The 15,817-nt window shown below is 43.4% G+C and overlaps 1 protein-coding gene across 3 annotated transcripts in view; it reads left to right on the top strand.

Moving 5' to 3' along the window:
* GPR143 (G protein-coupled receptor 143) overlaps positions 1-15,817 on the top strand; it is a 112,199-nt gene that overhangs the window by 22,664 nt on the left and 73,718 nt on the right. For 2 of the 3 annotated variants that reach the window (XM_077145409.1, XM_077145410.1), the window contains exons 3-4: positions 14,656-14,765; positions 15,700-15,794. In XM_077145409.1, the coding sequence (XP_077001524.1) occupies positions 14,656-14,765; positions 15,700-15,794 (205 nt within the window). Of the gene's footprint in view, positions 1-11,618; positions 11,895-14,655; positions 14,766-15,699; positions 15,795-15,817 lie in introns of those variants that run through there. The other variant, XM_077145411.1, reaches the window with a different exon arrangement.

Raw genomic sequence — 15,817 nt, forward strand, 5'->3', positions numbered from 1 at the left:
AGTTGCTCCATCAGGCAGCAGGGTGAGTACACCTGACTACAGGTGTTGCTTGCTAGTCAGCCTACCGAGCAACTATGAGACTTAGCTGCATTTCTCAGGTAGAGGATGCATGTGGTCAAATGGGTGTCATCAATGGTGGCTATATCATTGTGTCCCCTATATGTTCAGCTTGCATATATGTTCTGCTTATTTACACACATTTAACACATCTCATAGACTCCTTGCTTCTTTTCTCTTATTTTCTAAAACAGAATCAAACACTCTTTAAAAATCCAGCAAACATACATTGCAAAATCACAGATGTATTTCTTTCTTATTGTCTCATTTTGCTTAGTTTGCTATGGGAGCCCAGAGGTTGGAAATTTACAGCTGAGTGCCAGCCACCTGCTCGTATAAGTAAAGGTTTATTGGCACACAACCATACCCATATTTAATGCATTGTGTATGGCCGCCCTAGGGCTCCTATGGTAGAGTGGGGTAATTGTGACAGAGACATTATAGCCCACCAAGGCTAGAATATTTACTATCTGGACCTTTAAGAAAATATTTTCTGGGTGGGCCATGGTGGCTCAGCAGGTAAGAATGGTTGCCTGCCATGCCCGAGGACCCGGGTTCGATTCCCGGTGCCTGCCCATGTTAAAAAAAAAAAGAAGAAAATATTTTCTGACCCCATGATAGACTGAAGAAATGTCACAACTTTAAGACACTCGACTGCTTATAGGGTTTTCTCCATCTATTCTACTTTTTAAAAGAAGAGCAAAGCAGGAAGACTCAAAGACTTGGGGGAAACGAGGCCATTAACTTTAAGCCATCAGGCTCTGTTCAGAAGATTGTTACCCACATTTTCAATGTCCGTAACTTTGGTGTCTCCTAATATCGAGATGTGTGCCCTAGCCTGTGTATCATTTGAGCATTTTTGTAGTCAGCCTAGTAGGGTTGAGATGAGATTGTGCTATCTACCAGCACACTGCAGTTCTAACCACAAGCCACGTCCTTGAGGTTAATGTGGATTTCCTATACCCTGCCCTCAGCCCCTTGAGTACCAGTGAGGCAGTCATTTCAAAATTAGCCAAAGTCTATGGACAATGAGTGTATGTAATCCTTTTTGTAGCTATGTAAGATTTATGTTTTGTGTAAAACGGGACTCCAGAGCATATAGCCAACCAGAAAGAAGAGGGATCACATTTTTGTCATATTAGTATAATATGCTACCAAAGGAAACATGAAGGTTTGAACCAAGTTTTAAAATCTATAACATGTATATGTGTGCCCGTCATACTCACCCCACCCTAACACCGCGCACACACACACACACACACACACACACACACACACATTATTTTGAAAGAGAGTTGTAGTAGGATGGCATCAATTTCAGCCATCTGGGATCTGCCTCCACCTTCTCAAAAGTGAATTCCACATGAGGCATTTTTGGAGCAGTGATACTTTTCCGTATGATACTGTCATAGTGGGTGCATGGCATTATGCATTTGTCAAAAGCAGTAGGAAAAAGAGTAAACCCTAATGTAAACTAAAGACTTATGAGTATCAATATTGGTTCATCAGTGGCATCACATTTGTGCAAAGTGTTAATAAGAGGAGAACTTTGTGCAGGACAGAGATAGTGGAGAAGAGGGCTTGTATGGGAATTCTGTACTTAATGTACAAATTTTCTATCAGCCTCAAACTGCTCTAAAAATAAAGTTTTTAAAGCAAAAAAGTAACTGGTCCACGGTGCTATGAGATGTGGTGAGAAAAGGCACATGGCTTGGTCTGATGAGTTTGTAGACATTAGTGGTGATGCGAAATGAACCTTTGGTCCCCTTCTGGTTAATCTGCCTGGGTTTGATTCTGAACCCTACCACTTCTGTGACCTTGGACCAGTTACTACACCTCTTTTGGTAACTTATACATAAAATAGGGACACAACCACTGAACCAGAAGGCTCATTAAGTACCTAAGGCAGCCCCACTCTTGGAAAGCCGTCCAGTAATAATGTTAGTGCCTTCCTCTTCTCAGGACATAAACCCCATCCCTGTCCTTTCCACAGCTCAGTCTTGTCTCCTGTCTTCCCACGCTGAGACTGCTTGGCTCCCGGACTCATCTGCCTGTTGCCGAGCCTCTGTTTTCCTCCGAGGTGTTACCTCTCAGTCTGTGAACTTCTCCTGGCTTTCAGGGAAACGGGCACAGGCCCTTCAGTGTCCAGGACTCTCCTGGTTTCTGAATTGAGGTCAGTACCCAACAAAGTATGGCGCTTTAAGCTGCTAAGTTTCTGTGATTCATTATGCATCCATAGGTGATTAATACACTGCTCCAAACCATCTCCAATATGCTTCTGTGGGATTGAGCCAAAGTTACACTCCATGGGATTTTGCTTGATGCCATATCTTGCCTGATCGCCTTCCTTTACTGGTCTCACTTCCCAAGACACTTCCTGCTTTTTCTTAGAAACTCTTCCAGATAAACACTTCCACATGAATCCTCACCTCAAGTTCTGCATTGAGAAAATCCAACCGTCACAGGGAGTACTACTGATATATTTGTGTTCATGGAATGACTACATCTTTCTTTGTAGCACTGTTAGCCATTAGGGTTGCAGATTCAACTTCAAAAATGAGTCTTCTGGTCTCTAACCAGGTGAGCCTTATACTGTGGCCTCCTTTCCGTTATTTTTAACACTTGCTTCCTTCTGTTTCCCTAGAGAGGGAATCCCTTCTCTGTCCTAAGATTACCCTCTTCCTCCACCAAGAACTTGAGATGGTGTCAATGTCTTTTGATATTCAAGAACATCTGCGCATTCAGCACATAATTTCAAACTGGAAATAGCTAACTTGTGACTGAACAAGTGGTTTTCTTGTCGATTCGTTCATGATTTTAAAAGCACAAATAAAACATTTTCTAAGTTTAATTTGGCCATCCTATATGTAAATTTTTTTTCTAGAATTTTATGATGAGTTAATTTTGCATATGCATTCAAACAAAACGTTTTGTGTACCGTGTATACTTTCAAAGATGCTCCAAAAAGAGCAGATTTATGCAAAATAATCTGCCTGTAATAGACCTTGAGTGTTTGAACAAAAAAATAGAGCTGAGTATTGGTCATTAGTCATTACATTCCTTTCTGGGTGTTGAAAATTTCCATTAAAAGCATAAATTTTTCTCTTTTTGAGCTGGAAAGTCCAAATGTCGGCATTCAGAATAAGGTGAATTATACTGAAATGCTGACTTTCCTCATTATATAGAATGATAAAGAAATGCCTTTAGACATGCAAATGTGCTTGCAATTGTTTCTTACCATGAAGGAATGTAGAATTATTTATGCTTTCCTGCACATACTGAAAAACACAAAATGTGGATTTACATGTTAATCTCCTTACTTGACATTAAATTAACTAAACACTGAACTGTCTTTAATAGCTCATGCTTGTCCATTTGTCTTTGGCTCTATTTGCTTAGTAGTTAAACATTTATTTAAAAATAAGAGCATTACCTACCCATATCACAATCAATTTTAATTATTTTTGTTTCCTTCTCTTTCGGCGTGGTTTTTATTCCATCACTTAAGCCAATTGCAACTTTTGAGTTATACCAACTCTATCACATTTGGTACATTTACTTCAGTAGACTGTCATCAGCTGTTCTTTCTTTATGGAATAGATATGTTCCAGTGAATTTACCTGTGAATTGGAAATTTGAAAAGCAAATCCTGTTTTCCCTACCATTTGAGTTGTATTCTCTTAGCTAACACCTGGCTAGTTGACTTTCAGTGAGAAAGCATTTAAAATGGTCTATAATGAGGTGAAATTGTTAATGATTAGATAGGTCAACTTTAGGACACTGAACTGCTTACCTTGCAGAAACGGCTGCTTCCACAAGCTTGTTACAACAACGGCCTCCCCCAGGAGGATCTAGCCCAGGGTGAAAGTTCTCCTCATTTATACATGAAAAAATCTTTGGGAAGTTCTATCTTTCTCAGCAAAACTTTGCTTCTGTTTGCTTCAGTTCTTATTTATCTATCTTCTTAGCTCTTCCAATTTCTCCCTTTTCTCCCCAGTATCCCGACTCCTGCCCCAAGTTAATCTCAAACATTTTCTACTCCCTGGTTTCTTCAGAACCCAGAAGAAAGGAAGTTACCCTCACTCATCCCTTACATTTGCAGTGCTCTTGGTTTAAGTGGTTGCTCATTATTTTTCCTGTGTCTATTCTGAACCAAGCCCTCTCCAAATCCAAATAATACCCTGAATATTCTCTTTCTTCTTTACATTTGGATATAACCTCTAGGGCCTTGCTACTCACAATAAGATCCACTGGCCAGCAATTTTGCACCACCAGGGAGCTTGTCCTCAGTGCAGAGTCTCGGTGGCCCCAGTCCAGAATGCTGAATCAAAATCAGCATCTTCACAAGATCTCCACATGAGTGCACAGTAAAGGCCTGATGTCCTTGCAAAGACCTCCCTACAAAAACAGTAAAAGTTAGTTGTAAACTATACTGGACCCTTATCGTTTTCCACCTGCCCCCACTCTTCTTATACCCAGAATTACTGAGTGTAGTTGATGCTGGCAGGGCTTTTGTTCTTCCTCATAAAGGTCTGGTCCCACTCTCTTATTTATTGGGTGCAAACTGTCTCTTTATCTTTGCTTAATCAGCCTGCATATGGTACTCAATAATTCTGGTTGAATTGAGCTGAATTGAAAGACAGAGATGCTGCTGCTGGTCATGGGATGGACGTGAAGGAGGAATGTGGCCAGAGCAGCTGAAATCCTTTATCAGGAAGGCAAGAGAGCTAAGCAGCCTGGGCTGCTTAGGAAAGAAAGGACAAAGCCAGTTGTGAGTGACAGCTCTCATCAGAACAACGGGAATGAGGGTAAAAGGGAAGTCAGGCAGGGGAGGGAAAGCAAATGAAATGAACTGGCCACAGATTCATGAGGAACACAGCTGGTTACTGAGGTGGGACCAATTTGAAGAAACAGTGTAAAACTGCTCCACGGAAACCTCCACAGGGAGGGAGGAAGGAAGGGTGAGCGACTTATCTGCTTGCAGCTTCCTGCTTCCAGCTGTTGTGGACCAAGTCAGCTTGCCCCATGAAGTCCTAATGTCCTGCATTTCCTGGGGACTCAGCCAGGCTCAGTGTGCTAGTTTGAAACTGCTATGTACCCCAGAAAAGCCATATTCTTTTAATTCTAATAAATCTTGTGGGTACAGACCTACTGTTTGGATGGGACAGTTTGATTAGGTTATTTCCATGGAGATGTGAGCCACCCAATTATGGGTGGGACTTTTTTATAAGCTGGAGATGTGACCCTGCCCATTCAAGGTGGGTCTTACTTAGTTTACTGGAGTCCTTAAAGGAGCTGACACAGAGAGCAGAGAGTTCAGATGCTTGGGGACAAACAGAGGAAGCTCAGAGATGAGGCCGCTGAAGCCAGGAGCTGAAAGCAACAGAATTCAGGAGCAAGATGTCACCGTGTGCCTTCCACATGACAGAGAAATCCCAGACGTGATCAGCCTTTCTTGAGTGAAGGTATATTCTTGTTGATGCATTTATTTGGACATTTCCATAGCTTTAGAACTGTGAATTTGCAACCTAATAAATCCCCTTTGTAAAAGGCAATCCATTTCTGGTATATTGCATTCTAGCAACTTTAGCAAACTGAAATACAAGGTAAGCCAGAGCCCCCACGGTAGGCCTACAGGAGTCACAAAATAAGGCCCGCCCCCTCTTATTATTTTTATTTAATTTTTATTTTTTTATAAAATTATTTTTAAATAAAATGAATTTATTTAAAAAGAAAATTATAAAATTTGACATTGAGAATGATAAAGAAGACCCACAGATTTAAATTGACAAATACAAAAATGATTGGCCATGAGCAGTGTAAAAATACATTTCCCAGTCCCCAAAGAGAACATAATTTAAGAATAGCAATTATAAAACTTATGTATATACCACATTTCCCTTATAATTCTTAAGTACCATTCTAAACATTGTATTTGTATGAAATACAACAAACCAAATTTACCAGTGCTATTAATAAAAAAGTATTTAAAATTTGTTTGCCCTTTTCTGTTAACCACAATTTTTTAGTCCCAAGTTTTGTTTGAACTTTTTATTTACCATAATGGTCCAAGTTTATTGAGTTTGCCCTTTTCAGTACACAACGGTGGTTTTTGGTCCCATATTTTTCTTGAACTTTTTATTCACCATACTAGTTTTTTCACTCCTAATTCCTTCCACAGTACAATAGTAAGGGGGAGGCTAACCAGTCATTCCATAAAAAGCAATGTGAAGGAAGGTTCTAGAGTGACCAAAACCACCAGTGAACATAATATCTTTCTGAAAAGGAGAGGATTAAGTGGACAGTTAAGAGACCCACTGCTGCACCAATAAAGCAACTAGAAGAGAAACCCCAAAACAAGCAGAGATTAAGTTCAATGCCAACATACTGATATGTGTGAGGTCAGCTGAGGCTATGTCCATCAAACTTAACTAAGCCCAGTGCATAGGTGGGGCCCCTGACATAGCCTAGATGGTTTCTCATCAGACTGGTTATCTTTGAATGAGTCTTTCTTTTTGAACCCAATGTCCAAACTATTTCTCCTCTCTTAGATGACATGCCCAGTACAAACAGTATCCAGGATGAGTGGCATCACCGTTTACACTAGCATCCATGCTCAGATACAAATTGATAAGGTCAGCAGGGCAGAAGCTGTATCTGGCCATACCGACCAATTTCTGAGAACCATATGAGCCACATTCACATAGGTAAAACCCATCTACAGCACAAAAATGGCAGATGAGATACTGAAAAAAGGATAGAGGGTGGACCACAGTGGCTCAGCAGGCAGAGGTCTCACCTGCCATGCTGGAGACCCGGGTTCAATTCCCGGTGCCTGCCCATGTAAAATAAAAAGGATAGGATCATTAAATTGTATCATTGGAAACATGATTCCACTATTTCAAAGAGATACCCTTGCCTGGAGACCACCACCGGAGTACTGAAGGACCTGATGCATGGACTCATCGCTTAACTAGGGAACAAAATCTACAACGACAAGAAAGATCCAGTCTGTGAACCGCTGGGTCACAAAGGCCTAATCCCAAGTGCCCTATTTGTTTGGCTCTATTGTTGGCAATAGACAATTTATTTTATTTTATTTTTAATACCAAAAAACACCTAACAAATGCAAACAGTCCTATTTTGATCATTCCGTTCTACATATATAATCAGTAATTCACAATATCCTCACATAGCTGCATAATCATCATCATCATTTCTTGGAACATTTACATCTATTCAGAAAAAGAAAGAAAACGAAAACAGAAAGAAAATTTATACATACCATACCCCTTACCCCTCCCTTTCATTAATCACTAGCATTTCAATCTAAATTTATTTTAACATTTGTTCCCCCTATTATTTATTTTTATTCCATATGTTCTACTCGTCTGTTGACAAGGAGCATCAGACACAAGGTTTTCACAATCACACAGTCACATTGTTAAAGCTATATCATTATACAATCATCATCAAGAAACATGGCTACTGGAACACAGCTCTACATTTTCAGGCAGTTCTCTCCAGCCTCTACATTACATCTTGAATAACAAGGTGATATCTACTTAATGCATAAGAATAACCTCCAGGATAACCTCTCGACTCTGTCTGGAATGTCTCAGCCATTGACACTTTGTCTCATTTCCCTCTTCCCCCTTTTGGTCAAGAAGGTTTTCTCAATCCCTTGATGCTGGGTCTCAGCTCATTCTAGGATTTCTGTCCCACGTTGTCCCCGGTCCACACCCCTGGGAGTCATGTCCCATGTAGACAGAGGGAGGGTGGTGAGTTTGCTTCTTGTGTTGGCTGGAGAGAGAGGCCACATCTGAGCAACAAAAGAGGCTCTCTTGGGGGTGACTCTTAGGCCTAATTTTAGGTAGGCTTGACCTATCCTTTGTGGGGTTAAGTTTCATATGAACGAACCCCAAGACTGGGGGCTCAGCCTATAGCTTTGGTTGTCCACAGTGCTTATGAGAATATCAAGAATTCAACTTGGGGAGGTCGAATTTTCCCTCATTGTCACCACTCACCAAAGGGGACTTTGCAGATACTTTTCCACTCACTGATCAAATCACTGGTATTCATCAGGGCATCACTCTGGACAAACCAACAAAATCTCATGTCCTACCCAAGGTTCCAAGTACTTATGGTGTTCAATCAAGCTGTCTACATAAGTTATATTAGGAAATGCACTAGTCAAAATATAAATTTTGTACCAAATAAACATTTTTTGCTTTAGTCTCACACAGAAGTTGAAATTTTAAAATATTAATTACCATCTATTTTCAGCACCCTGCAGTAATGACCTTCCTTTGTTCTTCCTCATGCACAGACATTTTTAATATTTGTACATTTAGTCACGGCACTAGACAATTTTTCAAAATGATCAGAACTTGTTATGAAAGCTCTTCAGAGTGTTTGACTACTCCTTTACACCGTCCACAGTATTAATCTGGCCAGGATTCTCCTGGCTATTCACTTTCTTAAAAAGGTCTCCTCCAAAGAGCCACCAGAGCATTGCCTGTGTGAAAATAAAGACCCCAAAGGCCCTCTGCACATTCTAGGCAATTAAAAGGGCCCAAGATTCTGGACCACTGACTACAAGGAAGAGTGACAGTCAGAGGTTCCCCTCTGCCAGATGCTGAATGCACCATATGGGCCACTGGGAGAATGATATGAGAAAGGAATCATGAGCATCTTAAATAGATGAAAAAGTCCACAATGACTGAACTCTTAGCTGCTGCCTGCTGTTTTTAAATAAAGTTTTATTGGAACACAGCTGTACCTACTCAGTTACTATAGTCTACATCAGTTTAAACATCGGTAAAACCACCCCAAAGTTTCATTTTGAATATTAAGAAGAAGATGAATTGAAATGCAGAGGCTGGTGGCTGCCCTGTATAAATGGCAGGTGTCACTGTTGGGAATACAGGGTTCTCGCCTTCAGACTGTTGCTACTATAACATCTGAGCAGACTGTCCATATGCACCCCCCACCCCACCCCGCGACCTCCGCTGGACTCTGGGAGACCCAAGATTCTCATCAACTTGATATTTTTGGTTCATACACCTGGATCTCAGCAGGCTCACTGTGGAAAAATAAGTTGCCTAGGAGAGAAACTCCCTGAGCCCCTCCCAGGGATTGGTGCATCGGATCAAGTGAGAACGGCAGGCAAACTGTGAATTGTGGTGAGCAGGGAAAGACGGGGGCATTTCCAAAGGGCGTGTGCCCAAGGCAGCCAGGACTGTGGAAATGGAAATGGTGTCCAGGTGTTAAACTGGGAGGGGAGAGAGGAGGGAGGGCACATGCAAAAATGAACTTTATGTACTTTAAATCTGCATAGTTGTGGCACGAATATCTCAAAGTTCATTCCCACTGCTTATGGCTCAGGAACATCATCTTTAATTCTCTTACCTACAGCACTTCCAGATATTTCTGCCTCCCAAGGGTGTGGCAGTTATCCTTGTCTACTTTTTTCATGTTTATACGTGCACTGTTTCCAGAAAAAGTTTCTGCCATCTCACTTTATTCCTCAAATTAATTTCAAGCTCTTTCTTATGGGACAGCAGTAAACATTTAGCTTTGCATGTATGCTTCTGCAATGTGCTTGGAGACCCATCTTTATCCTAGTCATCTGGGACATATGGACCCAGAAATTTTCATTCATAGCAATTTCCTCCCCAAGGTCACCCTGTCCCCTGATTCCCCTGGGCACCTCACCTTGATCTCTCAGCACATGGGGTCCACCAGAGTCCTTGGCAGATCTGCCGGTTTGCACATGGGAAGGGGCTGGGGGGGGGGCTGCACATAGCATGCAGTATCAACAGAGGCTGCAACGTAGTGAGCATTTTGCAAGGAGCCACCTTCCAAACCCTTGGGCATTAGGGCAGAAATACAGATGCTCCCTTTGCCTTTTTAGCTTTTAAAGAACATTCCATACAGTAACCTCCAGAACCTCTGTTTACCAAGAGGTAAGGAGACAGGAGGTTTCAGTGGTCCAAAATAGATATTAGAGTTCATGTTCCCAAAAGCATGGACAAATCAGCGCGTGGGAAGTAGTTCTGTGGTGTATTCTATTGTTCTTACAAGTAAGCACGTAATACAGAGGAGCTGTTAGGGTCTTCAAATAGTTGGTTTGTCCAACCCGCATTGAGCAGCTGCAGGCGTGCACCGACTGCGTTTATAGACATGCCAGATCTCAATGCTTTTGAAGTTGGGGAGTTTGCAGCCCATTGTTAAAGCCTTCTGCTTCCCGTCTCGAAGGCCAACAGGAAGCTAAGTCCTGCGGCTGGAGAGGAAGGAACCTGAGTTGAGCTCCAGTTTTGTGTTACTTAAATTTGCAAAGCAGGGGGGTGGGAATGTAGGTGATCGGCTGGTTGGAACTGTGTCAGTGCTTACATTTAAGTGTTTAATACCAGAACAGCTGCTGAAAGTGGTGGTGAAGCCTGAGTGCTGGCTGATTGAAAGAAACTAGGGGGCCGTTCTGCCGGGGTGGAGGTCGTAAGGGTCTGGTTTGTGGTCGGAAACGGCCCTATTAGCTTTATTGATGATGATAAACATGACAGAGCAGATTTTGTTCTTGGTTTTCTTTTAAATAAATCTTTGATTTTGAAGGTCATAACCTACAGGGCTGTTTCTATTTTCAATCCTGCCTAAATTTTTTTCTTGAAAAGGACATGAAGTACATTTATTGTTTCCAGGAGTACTGGTCTAATTTTGCAACTTTTGTGTATACAGAATAAAGCAAAAATTTTCAATGTATGAAAAGGTATACAGGGGTGGGCCATGGTGGCTCAACGGGCAGAGTTCTCACCTGCCCTGTCGGAGACCCGGGTTCGATTCCCGGTACCTGCCTTTGCAAAAAAAAAAAAGTATACAAAAAAAACCAAAGAAGTGTAACAATCTTTGAATCAATTTGAAAAACTTTTTATTTTAAACAGGATTATTCTTGAGAACGAATTTAGAAAAATTTAACCCTAAATCATTGCAGCTGAGTAAAAATGCAACTACCGAAGGGAGGGTGTGTGTGTGAGATGCTAAGTGATTTCCCCTTTAAGATTTGTTTTAACGGTTCTTTCCTTCATTTTAATAGAAAATCCTACCTTTGTTGGATTGTTTCTCTGGGGGAGGGAGACCATAAAAATGCACATTTTAATGACCCTCTCTGCTTCGGAGCTCTGTTTTGTAGACATCTGTCACAGCTGAGGAACTGTGTCTCCTCACCTGAAAGGCATCCCAATTAGGCTGTCAGGGTCTCAAGCAGGAAAGCTGTGGCACATGAAGCTGTTCTTCTGGAGAGACCAGTGAAGAGGAGAGGACGGGTTGGGCCCCCTCCCCCGCCCAGCAGCATGACCCTCGTGCAGCCTCGTGGCCTCTGCAGGCGGTGCTCCGGCCCAACGGAGGGGAGCGGGCCGCCCGAGGGGTCCACGCGGCCCAGGGCGGGCAGGAGGCGGGCGGCGGGCACATGATGCCTCCCCCGCCCCCCCACCCCCCGCCGCCGCCGCACATGACCCAGGCGGGTCGGCTGCGCGCTGCAAAGCCGAGTCCGCGGGCAGGGTGCTGTCCTCACGCCCAGCTCATGGCCTCCCCGCGCCTCGGCACCTTCTGCTGCCCCACGCGGGACGCGGCCACGCAGCTCGTGCTGGGCTTCCAGCCGCGGGCCTTCCACGCGCTCTGCCTGGGCAGCTGCGCGCTCCGCCTGGGCCTCGGCCTCCTGCAGCTGCTGCCCCCGCGCCGGCCCGCGGGCCCCTGGACCCCCTCGCCCGCCCCACTGGCCCCCGCCCCGGCCCGCGCCCGCATCCTGCGCGCCGTCGTCGCCTGCGACCTGCTCGGCTGCGTGGGTAAGGGCGCACGCCCGCGGCCCGTGTCTCGGTTGGCGCGCACGGCCCCCGAGCCTGGCCAGGCAACTGCTTATGACCTAGGAGCGCAGGAAAAAAGGGGGAATGCGGGAGGCTTTCTAGGGACCAGGCGGCAAGACCCGGGAACTCTGTAAGATGATCCCGAAAACTCTTGTGCCAGGGGCATTGTGTGTTTATTGCGTGCTCTCTAGCGAAACTTGAAACCATGCAGTTAAGCAAAACCCAGAAAATGTAGTGGATCCATAATTATTCCTCTAGGGAGAGACCAGCTGTTAATACTTTGTGAACATATTCTTTGCAGTTTTCCACCACATACTCTATTTGCCTGTCACGTTTCTGACCTGAAATCCCTTCCCTGCCCAGGTTTTTCAGGCTTGGTCTTTATGCCACAGGTCAGCAAACTACTGCCCGCTGACCAAATGCCTGCTGCTTGTTTTTGTATGGCCTGGGAGCTAAGAGGGTTTTACATTTTCAATGGGTCTAGAAAGAAGAAGAGTATCTCCTGACACAGGACTGGGATACGATAGGTAAATGTCAATGTTCATCAAGTGTTATGGGCGCACAGCCCATACGCGCTGGCACCTGTTTCTGGTGACCTTTGGCGCACAAAGGCAGTGTTGGTTGTTGGACGGAGGCCATGTGGCCGGCAAAGCCTAAAATATTTACTAGCTCTCCCTTTCCAGAAACTTTCCTGACCCCTCCTTTCCAGTCTACCATGACACCTTTCACAGACCCTGAAGCTAGATTTTGCTGACCATTCCGTTCAACTTTTTATTTTGGAAAACGTCTAGCATATATAAACGTAGCCTAGTGCAGTGACCCCAGCTGCACCACCCTCCAGTTTCATTTGCACCCCACCATCTCTCCTCGCTCTCCCCACCAGCACCACCACTGGATTAATTTGAAGCATTTCCCAGACTTCACATCGTTTCATCCCTATGGATCTCGGGATAGAGCTCTCAATGGTAATACTCTAAAAATATATAACCCTAATTCCAGTAACATCTTAAGATAATTAAAACTAGTTCCTTAATATGGGCATAAGTTCAGTTGTTCCTTAGATGCTATTTCACAGTTACTTTACACTTTGCGGTTGGCTGATGGGACGGAGCATTTTGGAATTGGGCTTTTCGGTAATGTTTGCTCTTGAAGCAGAGTCTGTGAGGTGTGTTTAAATCTCCCTCAGTTCTCCCGACTCCAGCAGCAGCAGCAGGTGTCCCACCTTGAGCAGGTGCAAGTACCTGGGCACAGGTGTGACCAGCCCTGTTGGTTCTGTTCTGCCCTGTGCACAGGGCAACAGAAAGGTGGTTGGAAGACCTCAGGAGTCTTGGCGTCAGGGAACTGCTCAGAAACCTCCAGGCACTTCACAGACTTGAGGAGTAGGGCAGGGAAGCATGTCTTCCTTTCCATGAAGGGTCAGATCGTTCGGGGACAGGATGAATGCAGAATAAAACGAGTTTTCTTCCTGGTTCCGCCCAATCAATTTGGAAAAGTTACTTAATAGTAATTTCGTTTCTGTAGCATGAGAATTCTGGAAATAAAGCTGTACCCAAACATCTTTCGAGGGTTAGCAAAATAATATTTGTATCTCCTTTAGCGTTTAGAAAGAAAGATGGGGGAATGATCCCAAGCAGGAATTAGAGTGGGGCTGGGTGACCCGTCACTGAGAAACAGGAAATGCAAATGCCAACCTCTTAGGGCTTTTATCAAGCTCAAAGAACTATTATTTACTGAAACTTAGAACACTCTATACCGAAGAAAACACTGTTTTTTTAACAGTGGTTTCATAATGTGGGGATATGTCTTAAACTTCTCAATATTCAGTTCTCCTTTATTGGTATATTTTAAAATATAGCCTCTCAAAGAAAGAACAGGAATGCATACCATGGCGGTAGGCTCTAATTTGAGAAAAGTTTGGTATTTTGGTCTAATAACAAGTAAAACTGGCAAGTGATCAATAACAAAAATTGTTGAGAGCTAATTTGTGGAACTTTTAATGTATTTTTATACTTTTTGTTTTGGATAATTTAAAACACACAAATTGCAAAAATAATATGAAAACAATAGACAACTGTAATTAGACCCCCTACCCAGACACCCCAATTTGCCAACTTTCAACATGTTGGCACATTTGTTCTTTCTTTCTCTATCTTTTTCTTTCATTCTTTCTCTTTCTTTCTTTCTATGTATCTCTTATGTATCTCTCTTTTTATTCTTTTCTTTCTTTTTCTTGCTCTTCCTATCTTTCTACGTATTATCTACAATCATTTGAGAGTAAGTTGTATATAATGTGTTCCTTTAACTTACTACCCCATGTGTCCTTCTTAGAAACAGTGGTTTTCACTTATATGACCACGTTAAGTGAGGTGGTCAATTTCAGAAAGTTGATCATTAATATAAAGCCTGCCATCTATTTTCTGTTTTTTCAATTAAATGTATTTTTTAAAGGATGAAGCAACTATATATTTAAACTTTATAACTGTGCTTTCTTAATTTTTTTTCGTGTTAAGGATAATTAACATAGAAACTTAGAGTGCAGCTGAGAAATAGATTACTTCCCTTTCTTTTCTTTCTTCCCTTCTCTTTCTGTCTCTGCCTATTTATCCGTCTATCCACCTATCACCTGTCTTTCTATGTATCTGTCATCCACCTGTCTAACCTATCACCTGGCTTTACAAAGGAACAAGTCGGTTTTAGATCTGAATTAGGATCGGTGACAAAGCAATATCTGATTCTCCCTTAGGTATCTTAGTGCGCTCTACAGTGTGGTTAGGATTCCCAGATTTTGTCGAAGACATCCCAGACGTGAATGGAACAGATATCTGGCCTTCTGCTTTCTGCGTGGGGAGTGCGGTAAGTACACGTCCTTTTATCCACCCTCTCCTCCCTGACTGGGTCTCTGTCCAGACCTGCTGTAGCATCACCTAGGCGCTTGTTAGGGATGTGACTTCTCAGGCCCTACCCCAGCCTGACCGAATCAGGACCTTGGCTGACTGGAGCCTGGCCACCTGTGCTGGAACAAATCCTTAGTGGTTTTTGATGCCTACCCAAGTTTGAGAAGCACTGTTTCAACATTTATTGCTCCTCTCTCTGCTTAGGCTCACACAGGCACACCCTTACCTTAAATGAAACCACAATCAAAACCACCTGGGCAAAAAAAAAAGAATGAATGTTCTAGCTCTACTGGATATATTTTGTACAGTGAAATATATTTAATGCTCTGTCTGCTAAGCTCCTGCTCAAGTGACTGGTCTAAAAGTATCCTACTGCTGGGTTGGTTTCACTGTTCTGTCGTCTCTCGCTCCCTATCCTCTCTTGCCTCTCTTGCTTTCTAACTGCACCCAGATCAAACATCTGTCTCAGACAGCCACAGTGAGGGTATGCACTTTGTGCTGCTTCTCATATCCTCAGCCTTCTCCTTCCTCTTTTACTCAAAATGTCTTTCCTGCTTTTCCTTGCCCATACTCATTAGTTCTAAGAAAAAAGGTTTTCTAATTCCTCGTGACAACGAGAGGTGCTCATCTTAGCCCTTTACTACATTGCCTACAAGTACACAAGAAGGCAGACTGCTGTAGTCAAGTCCAGGTGGGCAGACGAAGGAAACACACCCACACACCCACATCCCTGGCAAAATGCCATCATTTGGTTTGCAAGGCTGAATCCACATGTCCCCAAGTGCTTTCATGTGCTGCTTTCTTGACGTCAGAGGAAGCGGGTCTCTGCGCCCTCATCTCCTGGGTGGGCTGGGACCCTGGAAGCACTGACACCAGGCTCTTCCTGGCCGCAGATGTGGATCCAGCTGCTGTACAGTGCTTGCTTCTGGTGGCTGTTCTGCTATGCGGTGGACGTCTACCTGGTCATCCGGAGATCCACAGGACTGAGGTATCCACTGAGAAAAATGAGCC

Source organism: Tamandua tetradactyla, chromosome X, assembly GCF_023851605.1.
Source record: "Tamandua tetradactyla isolate mTamTet1 chromosome X, mTamTet1.pri, whole genome shotgun sequence".
Classification (NCBI taxonomy): domain Eukaryota; kingdom Metazoa; phylum Chordata; class Mammalia; order Pilosa; family Myrmecophagidae; genus Tamandua; species Tamandua tetradactyla.